General features: G+C 36.1%; 1 protein-coding gene across 1 annotated transcript in view; it reads left to right on the forward strand.

Annotated features, from left to right (window-relative positions):
* Nucleotides 1–19,789, forward strand: part of LOC142334856 (uncharacterized) — a 113,505-nt gene that overhangs the window by 81,202 nt on the left and 12,514 nt on the right. The window contains exons 19-22 of the mRNA XM_075383182.1: nt 5,899–6,090; nt 6,976–7,260; nt 7,774–7,997; nt 17,599–17,766. Of these exons, the coding sequence (XP_075239297.1) occupies nt 5,899–6,090; nt 6,976–7,260; nt 7,774–7,997; nt 17,599–17,766 (869 nt within the window). The remainder of the gene's footprint in view (nt 1–5,898; nt 6,091–6,975; nt 7,261–7,773; nt 7,998–17,598; nt 17,767–19,789) is intronic.

The following is a 19,789-nucleotide window of genomic DNA, read 5'->3' on the forward strand; positions in this document are numbered from 1 at the left end:
GAGTAAAATGTGTGAGAAAACTAATGCTTCGCTGAAGTCTAGGATCTCAAACTGTCTAATTTAAAACGTCAGAATCTTTGATCACTCGATAGTTGCTCTCTAGTCACACACAGCAGATTTTTCAACGCACAAAAAACTGAGGAAACCTTCTCAGAATTCAAATGTTATCGTTTTTAAATGCTTGCAATAGGATAGCAAGGTTACTATTACTCCAATCATTCTTATTACTAGCAGCCGTCAGCCTCTCAAACGCTATTACTTAGGCACTTTCTTTGTACAATCCAACAATTGGTGCTCTACCTTTTTTGTAAGATGTTTTTACACATTTTTCAATGAGTTTGATCTTTCAAAACGGGGTAAACAGATAAGGCACAGTGGGCATTCAGTAGCATTAGAAGACCTAAGGTAGATTTAGTAGGCACAGGTTAGAAGGTTTCAAAATAGGTTGCTGCATAGTTTCTAATGGCAATGGAACAGTTTTAGCAACGTATAAACAGTCTTTTGAAAGAAACGTTTTGAAAGAAACTTTCTATTTTGGTAAATTTTTTCTTGAACTTTTTGTCACTTATTGAGTTTTTTCAAACCACAGGGGCCAAAAATTTCCACTATAAGTTTTGCATAGTTTTCAGTGGCAGTGAAGTCTTTTTCACCTTTTGAAAATATTCGTCTTTTGTTCGCGTTTTCTTTTCTCAGTAGTCAGCTAACTTACTGTAGGTTTTGCTTTTGTTTTACTGCATAGCTGTTATTTGACAAATAAAAAAGTATTCAAAAAAAGTATTCACAATAGAAAAGTATTCAACATTTTGAATACTTTAAATTTTTGCATTTTTTTCGTTAAAGTTTTAAATTTTTTAATGTTTCTGAAAAATTTTGTCATGTTCCAAGTTCTTCAATGAAATTTGTTTAATAGATAGCCTCTGGAGACAATGAAACGGTTCTGAAGAGAAAAATATTACAAAGTTTAGCAACATTTCAATAAAAGTTGCGATTGTTTTCAAGTTTTCTGTAATTTTAGTCATTTTTAAGTTTATCAATCGTTACGGGCCAATAATTTTTTTAAGGCCTTGAAAAGTTAATTGATAGAAAGTCTTCAAAAATTAATTGATAATGTTTTGAAAAGTTAATTGATGGAGTCCAAGGAAAAGAAGGGTTTTGAACTTTTTAATTTTAAAAGACTAAGAAATTTTCTCTAAATTTTCCAATTTTCATTTTTTTTTCATATTTCTAATTTTTTTGCTGTTTTTATTGGCCAATAAAGAAAGCTCTCTCAAGATCTGTGCTTGGCTTAGTAGTTGTATTCAAATGGATCAAAATTGGCCTTCAGGGCAGAAGCCTCAAGAGTTTTAGCAATGATTATATTTCTTTTAGTTTGATCCATTTTTGTTTCCCAAATTTTGAGACAGTTTCTCTTTTTGGCTGGCGTTGTTCTGATCTGCTGGTCAGGTACAGCAATTGAAAGTTTTTCATTCAATTTTTTTAGTTGTATTTCAAAACTTGTCCGGCTATGATTTATAATTCAAAGAATCTGAATTGTAATGGGGCACTAACTTTTTAATATAACAAGAAAAAGAGTAATGGTGATCTATTTTTCAAATCGATGAATTTCTATACTTAGAGGATGTGTTCTAAAATAAGTCCAATGTCGCAGAACAAAAGAAGCACTAGCGTCAATCTACAGAACGAAATTCAAGCCAGAGAAAATTGGAGAAAACTTAGAAAGATTTGAGAGAGAGCGAGAGAAAGATTCGAAAGATTTGAGCGAAAGATTCTGAGAAAAAACGAGAAAATTAGATGCGACAAAATTAACTCTTAATATTTTCAGGGGAAAATGTTTGTTTCAATTATCTAAGCCGGCAATAAAACGTTCGGAATCAATTAAGATTTTTGAATCAAATATTGTATTTTTAGAAAACTTTTCAGCTATTTTGCATAATTGCCGTGTTGCGGGCTTTTGAAGCAGTTTCTGTTAATTTTGTCAATTTTATGGCCTCTAAGGAGCGTTTGTGATTGCACTGTATTGTTTAGGTGATCTAAGAAGTCTTTCAATTCGATAGATTTTTTTCTAGTTCTGTTTCCTAAAGAAAATGGGAAAATTTTATAACATTTTGACCCCTTTTTTGTTTATTTGAATGTGTTGCTTATTGCTGACAAAATTACACTTTAAGCAACACTTTTACTTGTTCACCATTTAATCTAGAGCAATTAAACATATTTTAGGCTATACTGCTTCTAAGAGTTGACTCTTCAAGGTTACACAGCCATTTTTGCTGAAAAAAAAATTGTGTGAACTTGTATTTTTGATCTGTTTTTTTTTTGTTTATAATTTTTGTGGTTTGATTGATTAGGCATTTTGCAAACTGACCTTGGGTTTTTCAGTGCTGTGGAGTATTTTAATTGTACCAAAGAATAATTGTTTTGAGGTAGCATTTTAATTGTTTTAAGTATATTCATTACTTTTTTATGTTTTCTCTACCCTTTCCTCTATTTGCTCTTTATATACTGTTCCTATTTTTGTTTCTCCGATGTTTGTCATGTGTTGAAAATTCACTGTCTGCTTTGCAGTCTATTTTGCCAATAGTTGTTTGGGAGTCGCATCTTATAAATAAACTTTATCAGTCATTTTACACATATTAATTTTGGCTTTTTTTTTACTATTTTTCTGCTGATATTGTTTCATAAAGATTTGTTGATTATTAATAGGATACTTTCTTTTAGTGAGTATTTTGCTAGGGCCTTTGTGATTTTATATGTTGGGTCGGTTCGTTGGTCTTTTGGTTGCTTTTTTCTTTTAGAATATTTTCTCCCTTTTTCCTGATTTTCTTTAAGTCAAATTGAAGTGATGATTTTGGTTACGACAAAACTTGGTTTTCCATATTGTTTTTTTTCAAATGAACAAATTTGACGTTTTTATTTTTTTTATCGCATTATTGTCCAATCATAGTCCATTCTAGCTCTCGTTTTTTAAGTTAAAAAGATTAAATTTTTAGTCAGGATTTGTCCTGCTGTATTTCTTTTTAATATCTGTCCACATATTTTCATCATTTTCGTAGTCAAATTGAGGTAATAATTTTAGTCAAAAGAGGAAGTGGAGTAATACAGCAAGAGGTTTGGCGGCTTGAAATTTTTTGCTCTAATTTTAAATTAAATTCAGAAAACGGTGTTTAAACAAGAATTCGATACCTTGAGAGTGATTTTTGTTCCCATGCTGCATTTTGATTTTCAATTTTGTCCTACTTTTTAATTTTGTCACCAAAATTCTCTAACTTGTTTTTCCAATTAATATATTGTTCTTTCTACGTCTCGTGCCTTGTTTGATCAATGAAAGTTCTTTGAATTGTAGTCAGGATTTGCATGTAATGTTTTTAAAGATCTGTTAACGCATTTTGATGATTTTTGAAGTCCAATAGGAGTGGTGATTTTGATCGAGCTGCAACAGGAAAAACAGAAAAAGCAAGTGATTTTGCGGAATGAAAATTGTTAAGTGAAAAATTATTTTAGGTAAAACAAGAAAGAAAGCGAGAAAACAGTGTTTGAATAGCAATTCTCTGTCCCAATTAAGGTTTTTTTTCAAGTGCGGAAATCTGACTTCCGTTTTTGTTGTTTTGTATGAAATTTTGTAATTTCTTTTCTAGCATCTTTTCCTACTCAACTTTATTCATTTTAAGTTCTAGCTTTTTGTTTATTCCTTGTAAACTCTTTGAATTCATTTGACTACACTGCTCACTGATATTAGTTTGATGCTTATTGTCTTTCTGTTTAGAAGTTGAGTTTTAATGAATGAATTTAAGTAATCTGTGAACCAAATCAGAACTGTTTTTGCCTCTAAGAATAAAACTAGGCTGTGTTAAAATTTCTGCAATAATCAAAGTTCAAGCTTATAGCCCTATAAAGTTGATTTCACCATTAGAATCAAATCTGATTAAACTGTAGATAAAATATTTAGAATATTTTTAAGCATTTAGAAAAAAAAATGGGCTGTCGTCATTTTTATCAATTTTTTACTGCTTCAATCCCAACGTCAGACAATGGTTTCAAAATATTGTGTTTTTCGGCAATTTACAAGTTACGGTATTTTACAACACAAATATTTTTTGTGGGCATTATTTTGGGGGCTCGCTTGTCTTTTTTTGATTATTTGATGGCATTTTCTCGTCTCTCCGAGGCCACTGAGAAATCAATATTCAAACTATAACTGATTTTTAAAATTGAATTTGGTTGATTACGTGAGGTGGAACCACTTTGCTTTCCTAACAAAATTCACTGCAGAAATTTTCATATGTCTTTTTTTCATTTTATTTTTTAACTCATGGTTTTGATTCGCTGCTGTTGATGTTGAAGATAATAGAACTAAAAATGTTCTTTAAAAAATAAAGAAAATAGCTTGATTTCTTCCCTTTTGGGGCCTTTTCCTCTATTTGATTTTAGCAATGAATGAAAAACTTGCCCTCAATTTGCAATAGGTGTTTCTTGCTTTATGATATCTGTTGGTTCCCGATTCGATGCTAAAATCACTGCAAAAAAATCGGAAAAAAGATTTTTTTCAAGCTTTTTTCATGCTTTTTGATATAATTGCCTCTCTAACCTTCAATACACTTTTAGAGAGCAAGCAAGGGCTTTACACTTGTTTTTTTGTTTTCCTAAAACTTTCGACTCCATAAAAGACTCTAAAAAATTTCTTAAAAAATTGAAGATAATTACACTATAGATATGAATGTGATGTTTGCGGTCTTTCTTATTTATTTTAATTCTTGATCTCATGAATGTTTTGTTTTGAGGGATAAAAGAAGCATCCTAGTAGCATTCTGTTTGCACTTTTAAGTTTTGATTTCTAGATTTTGATTTAGCGAATAATGGTACGCAAAACCAATTTTTGCAATAAAAATGACAAATGCTAGTTTATCAGTTTTCTCATCTCTCACTTTTTTGTGTCTGCTTTAATTCATCTTTATTTAAGTTTTAGATCCTGGAGCTTGATTTTGATTGTGAATAAGTCAGTTTTTTCTCTTTGATAGCTCTCAACAAAATTTGCAGGATTTACAATTGTCCTCTGCTCTTTTTTATGCAATTTTATTCTTCCGGTTTTTCTGACCCTTTAACTTTTCGCCGCCCCCTCCTCCCTTCGTGACACGCATGTGCCCCCAACCCCGTGCTCATCTCATGCCCCTTCAATTCAGCTAAAGCTAATCTCCCTATATTCAATCTGCTATGATTTTTTTATTCGTCGTTTCGTCGTAATATGTTTGTTACGACCTTTTGATTAGGCGCTAATTTTGATTACGAGCGCAACTACTTTTGTGATATTACTTCATTTATTAGATATCAAAAATGAGAACGTAAACTCTTAATGAAATCCAATGCAAGTCAATTAGCCAAAATAAATCTCAGGCTCAATTGCTTAAAAATTAAGTGTTAGCAGCTTTATTCAAATTTTAAATTAGCGTTCTATTGCGCACATTTTAACCATCAATATGCCGCCCGGGTCGAGGAAAAAACGGAATAATATGTAAGATAAGTAGTGAACTTATTTAAGTTCACCACTAAGTTAAGCGGTGGATTTATGAGATTTCATCGCAATCACCGCTTATCTCACATAATTTGGACAAGTTTTTCAGAGCGCTGAATTTATGCAAATTCACCGCTAAAATTCGCGGTGAAATTATGTAATTTCAGCGCTACCAGGCGATAGTTTTTTTTCACTGCATTCACCGCCTGATTTATGTAATTTCACCACATACACCGCTTTTCTTACACAATTTCCCTTATTCACCGCTTATCTTACATAATTTTGCGTTGAATGGCGGTGACACCTCGACCCGGGCGATAATGTTATTCAACTGTGGGGGATAGGGAAAAAAATAAATTCCACTTTTTGTAACAAGAAGCCTAACTTTTTCCTAGCCTGTCCAGAACCAATTAAAACTCTGGACTCCGTCAAACGACAAAAGCGGCATTCGATTCCTCCAGACACTACATCAATTTCAGCTCCTAATTCCAATGGTCACATGATGCGGTCCAAATTCAACACTGCCATTCTTGAGGATGAACCAATTCCAAACTCGGCCAGACCCTTTGTGGCTGCTCACAAGCAAGGTATGTAAAGTGGAACAAACAAAAAGGTTTTTGTCTCTGGTATCTAATTTTTGGACGATGTTCTTTTTTACAGCGAATTTATTATCAGCCAGTTGCGACTATTTGACATTTAATAGTTAAAAATAAAAATAAAAAAAAACTGAATTTCCAACAATACGTATCATGTATAAAGTAATTACAAATGAGGGCAGTGGAATCATCGCTTAACTGAAAAAATACCGAGCAACTGATATTGCAATACGCAACTGAATCAGGTTAAATCCTACTGAGGAATCAGAAACTGCAATTGCGACGTTAGAATTGAGTCCCAAAGGACTGGAACCTACTATCTCCGATACCACGACTAGGCGTGGTATCATTGCATGAAAGTTCTTAAGAAGGAAAGCTCCAGAGCATCATCCTTACCAGATTCGAATTGCACCAGCTTTCTCATGGCGATAAGTTAGGCCATTTTGCAGAATTATCGCATCGTATGGACATGGATTCAAGTATCGCACTTGGGATCCATTCCAAAATGTATCCCATGCACCTATTTAATTTGAAGTGATTTTGCCATTCAACAAAGATTGTTTGACGTCTGAGTAGGGTTTTTCAATCTGAAACGTAAATTAAAAATATCCGCTTAATTAATGCTAATTTTAAAATCAAACATTAATATTGTCTTAAGTTAGCACAAACTATGGTTCGGTCAACATTAAATATTTTATTAAAAACGAATTTGAATCCTCCTACTTATTGCCAATTCGTTTCATTTAATCAGATCCACTGATACTTTTTGTTTAAATTCGGTCTTCGACGTTTCTTTTCTAATTAATTGAAAGTTCATAATACCTTTATTTATTGGCATATATCCAAAAAAATCATTTAATGGACTATGCTTTTCAGGACCCACGGTCATTATTGGCAAACAGAAGATAGAGCCAATAATGATAGCCTCTAGTGAAAGTCTGAGTAGTGGTCAGAGACAGGGAACTGACAGGGGATCTAAACAGCAGAGGAGATTCAGCCGAGACTCTTTTGCAAGGAATAGAGACTCGATGGGATCAGTGGGAGAAGGCACTGAGAGCTGTAAGAGAAGTGGGAGAGACAGAGAAACTTCGGGAATTATGTCATCCAGAAGTGAACGGGAACGGAAGAAGAGTTTGATAAATAGCAAAATCAAGGAGATAGGTGAAGTGACGCCAATGATAATTTCACGCCTGAAAATTATTCGTTTTTGTAAATACCTGAAAGTTTTGAAAACTCGTCCCCCATGGTCTGTAGATATGTAAAACCAGAAAAATTTAAGGACCAGACTAAAAATAGTCATTAAAAAAGACATTAAAAAAGTCTCAATCTCGGGCTGAACTTCTGGCCCTATTCGACCAATGACAAATAGGGAAAAGGATCTGAAGTTCGAATTCCCTATCGATTAACAGTTTTTGCTGCACTAATATTCATTTTCAAACATTCACAGTTTTTGTTCCACGTTTACACCCTTAAGAAATGATGATTTAGAAAGTGAAAAAATCTTTTCCCAATTTTTCCACCAAATTTAAGCCTTTATTCCCAACCCGGTATAAAACATTGTTCTTTCCTATTATCGCAAGAACAGCAGTTCTCCAGGCTTTGTAATTGTAAAAGGACGGGCACATGACAGCCAAATGTAATTTTGAGTACTATATACCGCATGCTTCTTTACAGGGACAGATGATGATTCGGGAGCTGTTGTCAAGTGGGGTGCAAGCAGTGGTCTGGTTCCTTCTTCAGTTAGGAACATCAAGAGGAAGACCAGTTCCCCCATCAGACTGGAGAGAGTCACAATCTCATCAGCTTCTTCTCCTGTGAAGAGACGAAGTGGATCTCTCAATACCACCACCATTGCTGCTACTGCCACTATTCTCCCCACTACCCACACAACAGCACAGGTATTACTATGGCTGCGAAGCTATAAGCTGAGCTTAGCTATATTGCGGTGTTCCTGGTTTTTACGACTCGAAGAGGAGTATTGGTGGAGCGTCATTTTTCATCAATATTTTTTGGAGTTTTGGCCAAACGGCTTAGCGAATTGAAGAACACAGAGAATAGGGTTATTTTCTGTTCATGTCGTTTTTTTTTACAGAAGGAGCAAAAATAGATTCAAAATATTTTCGTCAAAAAATTTTTAATCACAAGCGGCTTATTTTAGGAAGTTCTTTAGTTTTCGCGTTATTTTTTGGGTAAAGTTGTTTTCTAAAGCATATGAACAAATAACGATACGTATGGGTGCATTTTGACCATCTCAATTGTATATTAGAGTTTCATATGCCAACTTTAGCTTTGTTGTGCTTTTGCTTTGTCGTCTCAGACGCTTTTGTATAGGTTTTTGTACTCTTCTCCACGTTCTTCTTTGCTCCTAAGCATACCTTGTAGCAATTCTATTAAACATAAGGTTTCAAGGTAGTTTCTTTTGCTTCACACGTTTTTCGTCTGACTTTTTTGACTTTTCATTCTCGAAAAGGGATGATTAGATAAAGCCCGGAAGGCCTTATATGCACGTACTATTAATAAAAACTAACTAAATAGGTTGACAAAGGTGACCAAATCGATAGAAATTTGAGACTCACTTTGTCTTGACCCAATCTCTAAGTATGCGATTCATCGGAGCAGCTTTTGAGACCTAAACTTGTGATTTGAAAGATGGTTCTTACAGTTCGACACCTCCCCGTTTACCCTCTTTCACTGAATCCCCTCACCTTCTACCCCACCCCATCTCCAGCACCTTCTATTAAGCTCATTCCACTTGTAACCGAGAATGCTAACCCACACCCGTGCTCACAACCACCCCACTCCTCCTTATGCTCTGCTTATGCTCACCCCATCCCTCAATTGAGCTAACGTTAGCCTCCCTAAACCACGCAGCTCTCTACCGACAAAACTAATCGCTCGTTAGTTGCTTATTTTTGGTCATTTTTGTTGTTTGTAACTAGTTTTCTTATTGATTCTAATCGTTCTCTGATTTAGTCGAGATCAATTAGAGTTTGTTTTAGTTGCAATATATAGGCCAAAATTATACAGCAGCTAATTGCTTAATTTTCCTTCGTTGGAACCGTGCTTACTAAATGAACAAACATATTCAAGGTAATATTGAGTACTGCAGATAGAGCAGAATGGCGAGCAAAATTTTTGCTAACTGTACTCAAAGCCCTATTGATTTCGTCACGTTTGAAAACTTATTTATTAAGTTGTTATTAATAGTAAATATCATTAAATCAAATTACGATTGTAACGGCAGCTCTCATATTAAAGACAAGGAAAACTTTACACCGCCGGGTTGGTTTCAGCGGTTTCAAATCTGCCCGGGTATTATATTTTTATAGTTAAAGTTTGTGAACTGTATTATCCGCTATGCTGTAGATTACCGTTGCATAACCTGTTGCTCAATTAGCCTCAATAACTGACCGCTCAGCTTTGCTGTTCAACAATTTGCTTAACTCAGAAAAACCAAAATAATTCGAAATTAAAAAACCATTTTTTTGTTGTTCTGGCCAATAACTCAAATTATAAACCGATATTGAAAAATCTAAATCCAACAAGTTGTAGCCCTATAACGTGGATATAGCCATGCAAAGTGTCAGCTTTCTATTTCAAATAGTATAGAAAAAGTCACACCTAATATAATTATAACTGAACAGCAATAGTAATTTTATAACTTTATGCTAGCAAGTCTCTCTATCGGTTTCAAGTAACACCAATATCGAACTAACGTCAGCTTCGTTAAATCCAGTAAGAAAAAGTGACTCTGTGCTTTGCGCAAATTTTGTCTTACTTAAGAATTTTGTTACTCAGGAGGAAAAACTGAAAACGTCAAAATTACAAAACTAATTCTCATTTCACTAGTAAAAGTTAAGTTAAGCTGCACAATCACTAATATGTTTTACACAAACAAGAGACGGTAGCAAGTATTTTGTTGCTCAAGAAATGTTCTTTAATAAGCGTGGTATGTCAGTTCAAAATGATCAAATTTTCAAACTCCAACTGATTTTTGGTAGTTTTTCAAGCTCCTTTTATGCTGAAAGTCACGTGCGTTTACATGTCTAATTGCATCTCCGATTGGTTTTAGGTAAATTTGTCCACAGAATGTGAACAATTTTCTATGGCGTCACTTTCTTAGTGTTAATTTGATGTCATGAGAACTTTGTTAACCATGTAAAAATTTTGTCGAACAAACTGTATCAATAACAGATTGATTTGCAACCAAACGCAAAGAATCCGATGCAATACTGTTAACTCATAGTATTATTTTGCTGGGAGTTGAGATAGTTCAAGTTTGAGTTTCACTTCATGTATGACGATTACGTATTGATAATAGATGCAAAATATAAAAGTTGAACAAAGTGAACAAATTGATATGGCTTTGGTAGAATGTAGCAAAAAACTTCACTTGTCATGCTATTCTAATTTCCTTGCTTGAAATGGCTCTGTACACTCAGTCACCACCTCGCCGGCCCTGTCTTTCGTCGCACAAAATCTCATTCAGGTAGTACTGGGACAAGCTTCACTACTGGTCTCTTGTAAACTCCGTTGTTCGTTCTGAACTATCGCTGATCGAATCACACCGTCACACCCAAGGATGGTCTATGTAACTCGACCCAAATCGTAATATCCCGCTCATCGTTGTATTTGATCATCGAAACTAGAAATTTGCAAAGGGCTTCATTGGCCGTAGATCGCCACTTTGCCGGTCATTCAGAGTTGGCAGATACTCTTTTCGAAATTGTCCCATCTGAGATTTGCATGGGACTGAGCTTGCCGGAAGACCTTTTGATGATCAACAATATTTTCTGCTCATGGCAGATAGGGTACGCAAACGTCCTTGTTGCCAAGAAAAAATAGTTTGGGTTAATGCTTCAAGGTCATTAACGTGTGATCTGACTGGGTTTAACGGTCTTGAGTGCAAGGTCTGCTTAAACAATACACACCGTTGTTGAAAAATCATCCTCCGTGACTGATCTGTTCCCCAACGCTGCATATATTGCTTTTTTTCAAATTCTCACCAACCGTTCTCATACTCCAGGAAAATGAGATTCTGCGGGTGTGTTGAACTTTCATCTGATTCCTCGTTGAATTAGATAATCTTCGATCCCTTCTTTGCTCTATGCCGCAACGTACTCTGCAAATTCTAGTTCAGATCCAATAAAGTTTGTCCAGTTGTCACTGATGATTGTACTTGATTTCCGTATTTGCACAATAAATGGCATAATTGCGTTGAGACAACTATCTGGGTCAAACTTGTGTACATTTTCTATATGCAACGCTCTCCTAATTGGAAATGTGAACAGGCAACAACATCGCTTTTCTTTTTTCGCCCAATCATCAAAGTGAGATGGCTAAAGCAGTCATTTGCAACATTTTTAAAGGCTTTTGAAGCATCGAATAGCTCTGCGGGCAGGTCGGCCCTTACTGGTGCCATCGTTTGTGCTCTGCCTTTTCTGTGCAGGTAACACATATGTTCTTGCTTGATCTTAGGGCGTTTTTTGCCTGTGATTAACATCCTCTGCTGAACATTTTTTTACATGCCCAGTGCCCTCGTGTTGATTGTCGTTGTGCTCGTTTCGCAAGATTAATTCAATCACATTATGTTTCCAGTGTAGTACTTTTGGATGCTTTGCATTTAAGTTCAATTGATTTTTGCTTATTCTGATTTTGGCTCGAATAAGTCCTCATTCATCAAGGAAGGTTGAGAATGATCGCATTTGGCTGCCTTTTGGAACTTCTTTTTCGGCTCTCAGAGACTTCAGATCTTCACTAAGCTTTTCTTGCTGTAGTAACTTAGATATGATTGCATTTGCTTTTTCTCTTTCTGCAATGCTGACTACGAGTCTTGCTTGATTGTATTTGCTCAATGCTCTCTTTAGGCCACTAAATTTACTAGGCTATTAAAGTTACTGAATAGTTCCCACTGAACAACTGATTTTTTTCTCTTCAACTTTTATCGTGAAGACTGATGGAAGTATATTTTCTTCATCTGAGGCAAGTATTAAATTCACTTGCTCTGGCCATTCACTTTCTGGTCGCTTCAGCGAGGCTGGTCCAGTGAGCAACTCAGTACTCTTGAGTTCCTCGACGTTTATTGCTCTGGTGCCAAAGTCCGCTTGGCTGTTGATACCGCTTAGATGTTTCCACTGTCAAACATCAGTTGTATCCAGTATTGCAGAAGCTCGATTGGCAACAATCATGTTGTTTACGATGAGATCTGTGTATCCACTGTAAAACCGTCGTTGAGTCTGACCAAAAACTGCAACTGTTTATCTTCATTTCAAGTTCCTTCACGATCTGTTTTTTCAACCTCATTTCCATGACTGCCGCTTGCGATTCCAATCGTGGTATTGACAGATGTCTCATCTGGGCAATTTCGCATTTTCCTATGACAAAAGTGAAGTCAGTTGAGTATTCTTTCGCTTTCCACCGTAGATAAGGCACTGCACCAATCATGTCTTCAGAGGCTTCAGCGAACACATGAGGTTCTCGCTGTATTGAAGTATCTTCTATCGATGCTTGTTTCATTTAAAATTGGAAGTTGTTATTTCTATCTCAGTAAATCTCCTTCCTCACAAGGTTCCTCTTCGTTGTCCCAATGTTGTCCATTTTTAGTTCAGATGCCTTTCAGAAGTCGTCCCAAGTGAACACTGAAGGGAGCAAACAATCCGATCGGGTCGAATACTGAAGATACCAGCGGCAGAATCTTCCTTTGAGAGATAGGTGCTTCAACTTCCTTGTTTGTACCTTTGCACACTTGGAGACTATAATCAGTAACTATAATCAGTCTACTGTAGTCCGATCACTGACGACCCCTCTGTATTGGGTTCAGTTTCGACTTGCTTCGTGTTGCTGATTGACTTCAGGTCTTCTGGGATTGCTTTGATAACTGCATCGTTGTTGCTTGTCCACTCCTTTTGTTCAGATCCTAGTTGTTAGAGAGGAGGAAATTGTATTTGAATGAAGACTTCAATTGCTTCTTCAAGAGTTTCTACTGATATGATCAAATCGTCCATGTAGAAGTTGTTTTGTATTGCCTTTGCCGCTCGCTGGTAGATACATTTCTTCATGGTCGGGTCCCACTCGCTTGAGAGCATAGTCTGCACAAGTTGGAAGTCTCTTAGCTCCAAAAACATGATGCTGGTTTTTGTATAGTTGAACAGGTTCGTTAGTTCTCGGACGATTACTTTAGGCATATTTCTTTGTACTGTGATAATGAATTACAAACACGTCTAACTTTGCCAAGCTTGGTCGGCTTTAGCACTGGATGGTGTGGCAAATACCATTCCTTCACCAAGGTGCCTTTCACTATAGACTCGTCAAATATCTTTACGAATCCTTTTTCTACTTCTGTATCTATTGACTGTTGACTCAAGCTCTTCAGGTACGGGTCCCTTTGGAATCTTCGCTCCAGTGGGTAAAGCTGACCCAGGGTTGAGCTGTAGTTGTTCGGTGGGTTTGGCTCTGGCACACTCCACACCATTCCCACTTCGTAACGCTCGCCTGTGATCTTTGTTGTACTCTTTGGCATCTTTTGTGCCTGCAATTCCCTTTTTGAATGACTGACGATGGTGATTTTGGAAGCATATGTTTCTACGTCCCACCGGTTTTGGATATTTTCAGCCACTTTCACATCTTTTGTGAAGGCGAACTAACAAAACTTCTTGTCTTATTTTGCCCGTCATGGGTCCACTGACTACCAATCCTAGCTCTGTTAGTACGGCGAGAAGCTCACTTCGTGTTCCTATCTTGTAGTTCAATGGGCGTTGTAGCTCGTAGGGATCTTGATCAAGGATGATGCCAACTCCCATTAAGTTAACACTTTTGTTTGCCAAAACTCTCAAGTGAATGAAGCTTTGCTTCAGCTTTATGTAGTTGTAGTTTGTATTTCCCAAAGAGATTGACGCGTTTGCATACGCTTCGATTGAATGCACCTTTGAATGTAGTCCCTTTATTTTGAGAGGAACCTTTTCTGTCTTCAGATCTTTTGTTCCGTGTATGCCAGCTATGTTGAGCGTCACATCGGTGACTTGAGCTTGTAACCTCTCTTGCACAATTTGATGGATGAATAAAACTGTTGAACCACAATTGAGGAAAGCAGATGTGTTCAACCTTTTGCCACCACTTTGTAATGAGACAGGAGCTATCTGAAGAAAGCTCGTAACTTCGTTACTCTGGTTGATTGTTGCTGCGCTTACGTTGACTGCGTGATTAAAGTCATCTCTTTGGTTTTCTGAGTGTAGTTAATGGTTTTGCTCCGTGATGCATCCATTGATACCGCTCCATTGACTTTACATCCTTTTATTGCATGTCCTTTGCCTAGACAACCGTAACATAAGCGTTGCTCTCTCACTGCGGCATAACGATCGTTCACACTCATCTTCTTGAATAGTAGACAGTTCCAAATTTCGTGAGTGCCATCAGCTAGCTGGCAGAAGGAAAGACTGAGCATATCAAAATTAACTCTTTTCACAAATCAAAATTAGGTTAAGGTGTACAATCGCTAACATGGGCACTAACATCAGCTAGTGGACAGTGATCACTTTGGACTTGCTTCGTTTCTCTCACGTTTGAACAAGCACTGAAGTGCGATGTTTTCGAGAACCGCTCGTCGCTATATGTGATTCTTCGGTGTTCTTCTCTTCCTTCTACCTCGGAAGATGAAAACCCTTCACGCACGAATGCCATCCTAGGTAGCCACTTTTCAAACATAATCAGATCAGGCCAGTCTTCATCTTCTATCATCAACATAGAACCAAGAGTTCTTTTTGAGAACTTGAGGTAGATTATCTACTGCCATATACAGTGTCGAGCTTGATTCCCAATCTGTTTGTACTCTTTGAGCACATTCACTTTGGTTGTTGAGTTAGTAAGCTTAGCCACCACAACCTTCATGATCACCCAATACGTAATGCGACGCTTATGCAACTTACGAAATTCATTAATTTTTTGCATCATATACTTTATGTATTTTTGAGACATAATCAATTTTCAGTACAGAAGGTTCTTCCTTTGTTTTATATGGCTAGGAGAGTTCGTGCGGCAAATTTAATCTGGAAGTGAACTTTTTCAAAATTTGTCAAAATCTGCAACCAAGTAAATATGCAACATGTGTTAGATGAAGCGCAGTTGTTTAGCGGTCAACTACCTGTTCCTATGTTTTTTTCAAATCATCATAAATCCTTAACTAACTTTAAGTTGTCGAAAAGCGAATTAGTTTGATATTTGAAATTTTTTTTCTCGGGAACGAATTCCCTAAGTAAGAGAAATTTCCAACAGACAGGTTTCCGAAGAGTAATTTGCTTTTATCAGTTTTAACGAAGAGAAAGACTTTGTGGCTTGTCGAAAAACTATTTTCATAAACCAATTACCAGCTTTGAAATCGGAATAAAATTTTCTGTTAATAATTCTTCAAGATCGGATGAGGTTTTCAATTCTTCCCTCTACATTTGATCGCATGCATTATGGCGTGGATCACTTTCAAGTATCCTAAATTCTCAATAATCAGTCATTTATTAAGAATTGGTTGAAAATAGAAACCCGGGTCGAGGAATTCGCCAAAATTTATGTAAGAAATGCGCTGACAAACGCTGAAAAAATTATTTTTCGGCGCGTAAATCTTATTCATTATTCCGCTTAATCTGCTGACTTTAAGCACTTTATTACATAAAATCAGCACTTTTCAGCACATTAAGCGGATAATTATGTAAGATCTAACTGCTGAAAATATAATTTTTCAGCGGCTGTCAGCGCATTTCTTACATAACTTTCAGGTCTTATGTTACACAATATCAGCACTTATCTTATGCATTTTCAACTGTTTCATTGCACAAGTTGAAACCTTATGAGTTGTTTTTCCTGCTGTACATTCAGAAGAAGCAATTGTGCAAGACTAAAAAGCATTGCACTAGGGCAGTTCAACTTAAAAACAGTTGGATATCTGCCAAAATAGTTAAGAATTTTATCAAACTTTAAGATAAAGCAGCTATTGCAGCTGAGGTATAAAACCCAATTACTTGATTGAATGAAACCAGGTAGCTTAAGTATAACTATCTTCCTTCCGTTACATATGATGAAAGTGTGACGCATTTCACTCGGTCTGTTTTTCAAAAAAAGTGAATTTTCATTTTAGAAAAATCACGCAGAGTTTTGATTGATTAGCAGCTCTTCATAAGTGCAAAAATTGGAGGAGCCTACCTGCTGACTACGTTATAAACAATAGTGAGCAAAAAAATTACACGTAAATTTATGTAAGAAAGGCGCTGAATCCGCTGAATTTAAAATTTTCACAGGTGCTGAAATTATGTAAAAAAGGCGCTGAATCCGCTTAATTTAAAATTTTTACATGTGCTGAAATTATGTAAGAAAGACGCTGAATCCGCTGAATTTAAATTTTTCTCAAGTGCTGAAATTATGTAAGAAAGGCGCTGAATCCGCTGAATTTAAAATTTTTACAAGTGCTGAAATTATTTAAGAAAGCTGCTGAACCAAATGCTGACTTTATGCAAGAGATGCGCTGAAATGTGCTAAAATAGTTTATTTCAGCGGATTCAGCACCTTTTTATTGATTTTCATCGCAATCAGCACAAATGTTACATAATTTCAGCACATTCAGCGGATTTCATACAAAAGTATCCGCTTACAGCTGCTGACCCCTCGACCCGGGAATGTTCATGTAATTTTTCATGTAAACCTCAATAATTTTTCATGTAAACCTTAAGGATATGGTACCCAAGACGGCTTACAGTGTGTCTAAAAATTTTTCATAACTTTTGAAACAATCTTTGAGTTTGAGCTCTCCCCCTTCAACTCCCCCTCACTTCCCTCATCCACCCCCCTGGTTCTCCTAACCTTGGTTCAGAAAATATTGACAGCAAACTCACAGAACCTGAAATTGCTGTCACCTGAAGTCCCAAATTTAAACTTAGTGCAGTGATATTTAAAATATTTTACGCCATTTCGTCATGAGACTACTCTACTCACTGCACAAACGCTTGCTTTGTCAAATCTCTCAACAAATCTACTCAGCGATTTACGGAAAAGATTCTCAAACTTGTGATACATAATTATTCAATTCAATACTTTTAGATGTATTAATTTGTACGTAAGGTTTTGATAGAAAAATAAACAATATTCTTTCATGTAAACCTTAAGGATATGGTACCCAAGACGGCTTACATTAGTCCACAAGACTGATACACATGACAAAGAAACCTTCAGTATATGTTTGGTTTCAAAAGTAACAAAAAGCTTAGGAAAGTTTGGAGTCGTCGGTATTATCGGGTTTATGAATAGGAACTATTCGGCGTTCGGTTTCAGTACATATGCTGCGGTAAGCTCTGCTTAAAAGCGTATCAAATCAGACAATCTAGAAAGGCAAGAAATTATTCCTTTTTTTACGCATGAAGACTTGAATTTTCTGTTTGTATTGTAGCCAAAAGTTATGGTTGCTCAAAAGTAGTCCTCTGTTCCTGTCACACCGCTGAAACATTATTTATCCACGTGTTACAGGAATCACAGAGAGATATGGCGCCTTCAACCTCTGATGGCCGAGGTTCTGATCACGTGACTTCTGTTGGATCGTGGAGGGGAACTGCGGATGCTGGCGCTAGTGATGGCGGCATATCACCAACTGTAGAGAACAAAAGTTTCCAAGCGGACAAGAAAAACACTGAAAAGGTTAAAATCCTCTTTTTCTTCCAACAATTATAAGTTTTCCTTAAAGTACAACTTAAAAACATAACATGGCTATCTTGTAGGAATCTGGCAAATATTCGCAAGTTCCAACAAGAAGATGCCTCTTTTTAGCTTGCAGCAACTTTGTCCAAGATAAATATTTTTCTACCAGATTCTTACAGAAATCGTTGTTGCGCCAGAGTCTCACAAGATATCCAATTTATGCTAGATTCTTCCATGAAAGTCATTTTTCTCAGATTTCTAGATGAATATTATTCTATTCAAGTATTTCATACCAGATCAGCATGCGGAAATTTAAGAAAACAAAAAAAAAACAGAATAAGAGAAATTCGAGACACTCATAAGAATTTTACCAACTATTACAGTCTAACAAAAATTTATTACGAGCAAGTATGAAGTACGAGCAAGATTTGAGTAAAAAATCTGTATAGAAACTGAGACCACTAAACTACTTTTGTTGAATGTTGAGTTGGATATTGATTTTGACGTTGATACTGATATCGAGTTTGAATTTTGATGGATTTTGGCAAAAGTTTCATGGAAGTATAATGGAAGCTACCGCTGTTAGTAACTAAATAAATCTCAGCGAGAATATTAACCAATCAGATCGAGTATTTAAATTACGTATAGAATTGCGTCTAATATACATAAAAAGTTCCGGAAAAGTTCGTATAACCTAATTTTAAGTAAATAATACCATGATATGTATCGAATAAGGCGGTTTTAGGCTTAATATTTTTAGGTTCTCTAGACGATTGTTGATCGATTATGAACTGATTCTGACGTCAATGACATCAGACAAAAAACCAGTAAAAGAGCATCAAAAAAACCTTGCCGTCTAAACTCTCACTTGTTGCTATGTACGTACTAGACTTAATACGTTAAGAATGCTGATACGTTGCTCTATATATCGATTTGGAAGACTGACGATGAATGAGTTGAATTGAGCATCCGAAAGAGTGTTGTTTTTACTTTACACCTTTACATTGGCGCCCAACGTGGGGCGTTACCGAGCGATATTGGTATTTAAACTGATGCTCTTAGTGGGCAGTGGTGCTCTGAAAATTTGTCGAATCCGAGCAAACTGGAGCAGTCCCAATCAAGGATGGTCATTTCTTGAATTCAATACAGAATCAGTGCAGCATCACCTGACTTGTCAATTGCATTGCGCCAAAGCTGAAACCGTATCGGGATACTTTGAAGGAACGACTCCTGGATTCTTAGTGCCGAGCAGGACTGGAGGCCGGTTGGCAGAAAAAAGTTTGTGTTCTTTGGTGACCTGGTCGACAGATGTTGTCACAGTTTGCAGACAATGGCTCGAGTGCTGCTGATGGAACTCAAGCACAGCGAGGAGATTGCATTTCTCAGGGAAACAACGAATTTAGCAAATTCCTCGAAACTGTAAGACCAATCTGGTTTAAAACTGTTTGTTCCGATGCTTTTTCTATTCGTCTTAAATTTCATTTCTTGTTGTAAATTTGACACCATTAGACGGCAAACTTCAACTCCTGAAGGAAACTTTTGTTAAATTTAGAGATAGTCCCTTAACAAGATCTTTAACTGCATCTGCTATTAATATAGATAATCGGTCACCATTAACCCCTCAAAAACATAATTTTTAAGAACAAGAAAACATCGATTTTGAAAATTTTTGGTAGATTTATCAAAAAGTCGAGAAAATTGATATAGTCGGTTCGGATATCAAAAATAACCTCTGAAATAGAAAAAATTGAGAGAATATAATGCTTAAATGTCCAATTTTGAAAATTTTTGGTCAATTTTGATGCAACTCGAAAAAACATAGAATATCAATATCGAATATTGATAAACCGTACTTTCAGGCATAAAACCGTATAGTTTACTTGATTACCGTCCGTATTCAAGAAATTGCAAACAAATTGACCAAAAATAGAGAAAAAATTGGACAAAAGCAAAAAATTTTGACTTAAAATTCAAAATTGAGTGAAACTCATTCCACAGAAAAAGTTGTGAAAATTTTCACAAC

Source organism: Convolutriloba macropyga, chromosome 2 (assembly GCF_964194025.1).
Source record: "Convolutriloba macropyga chromosome 2, txConMacr16.3, whole genome shotgun sequence".
In the NCBI taxonomy this organism is placed as follows: Eukaryota; Metazoa; Xenacoelomorpha; order Acoela; family Convolutidae; genus Convolutriloba; species Convolutriloba macropyga.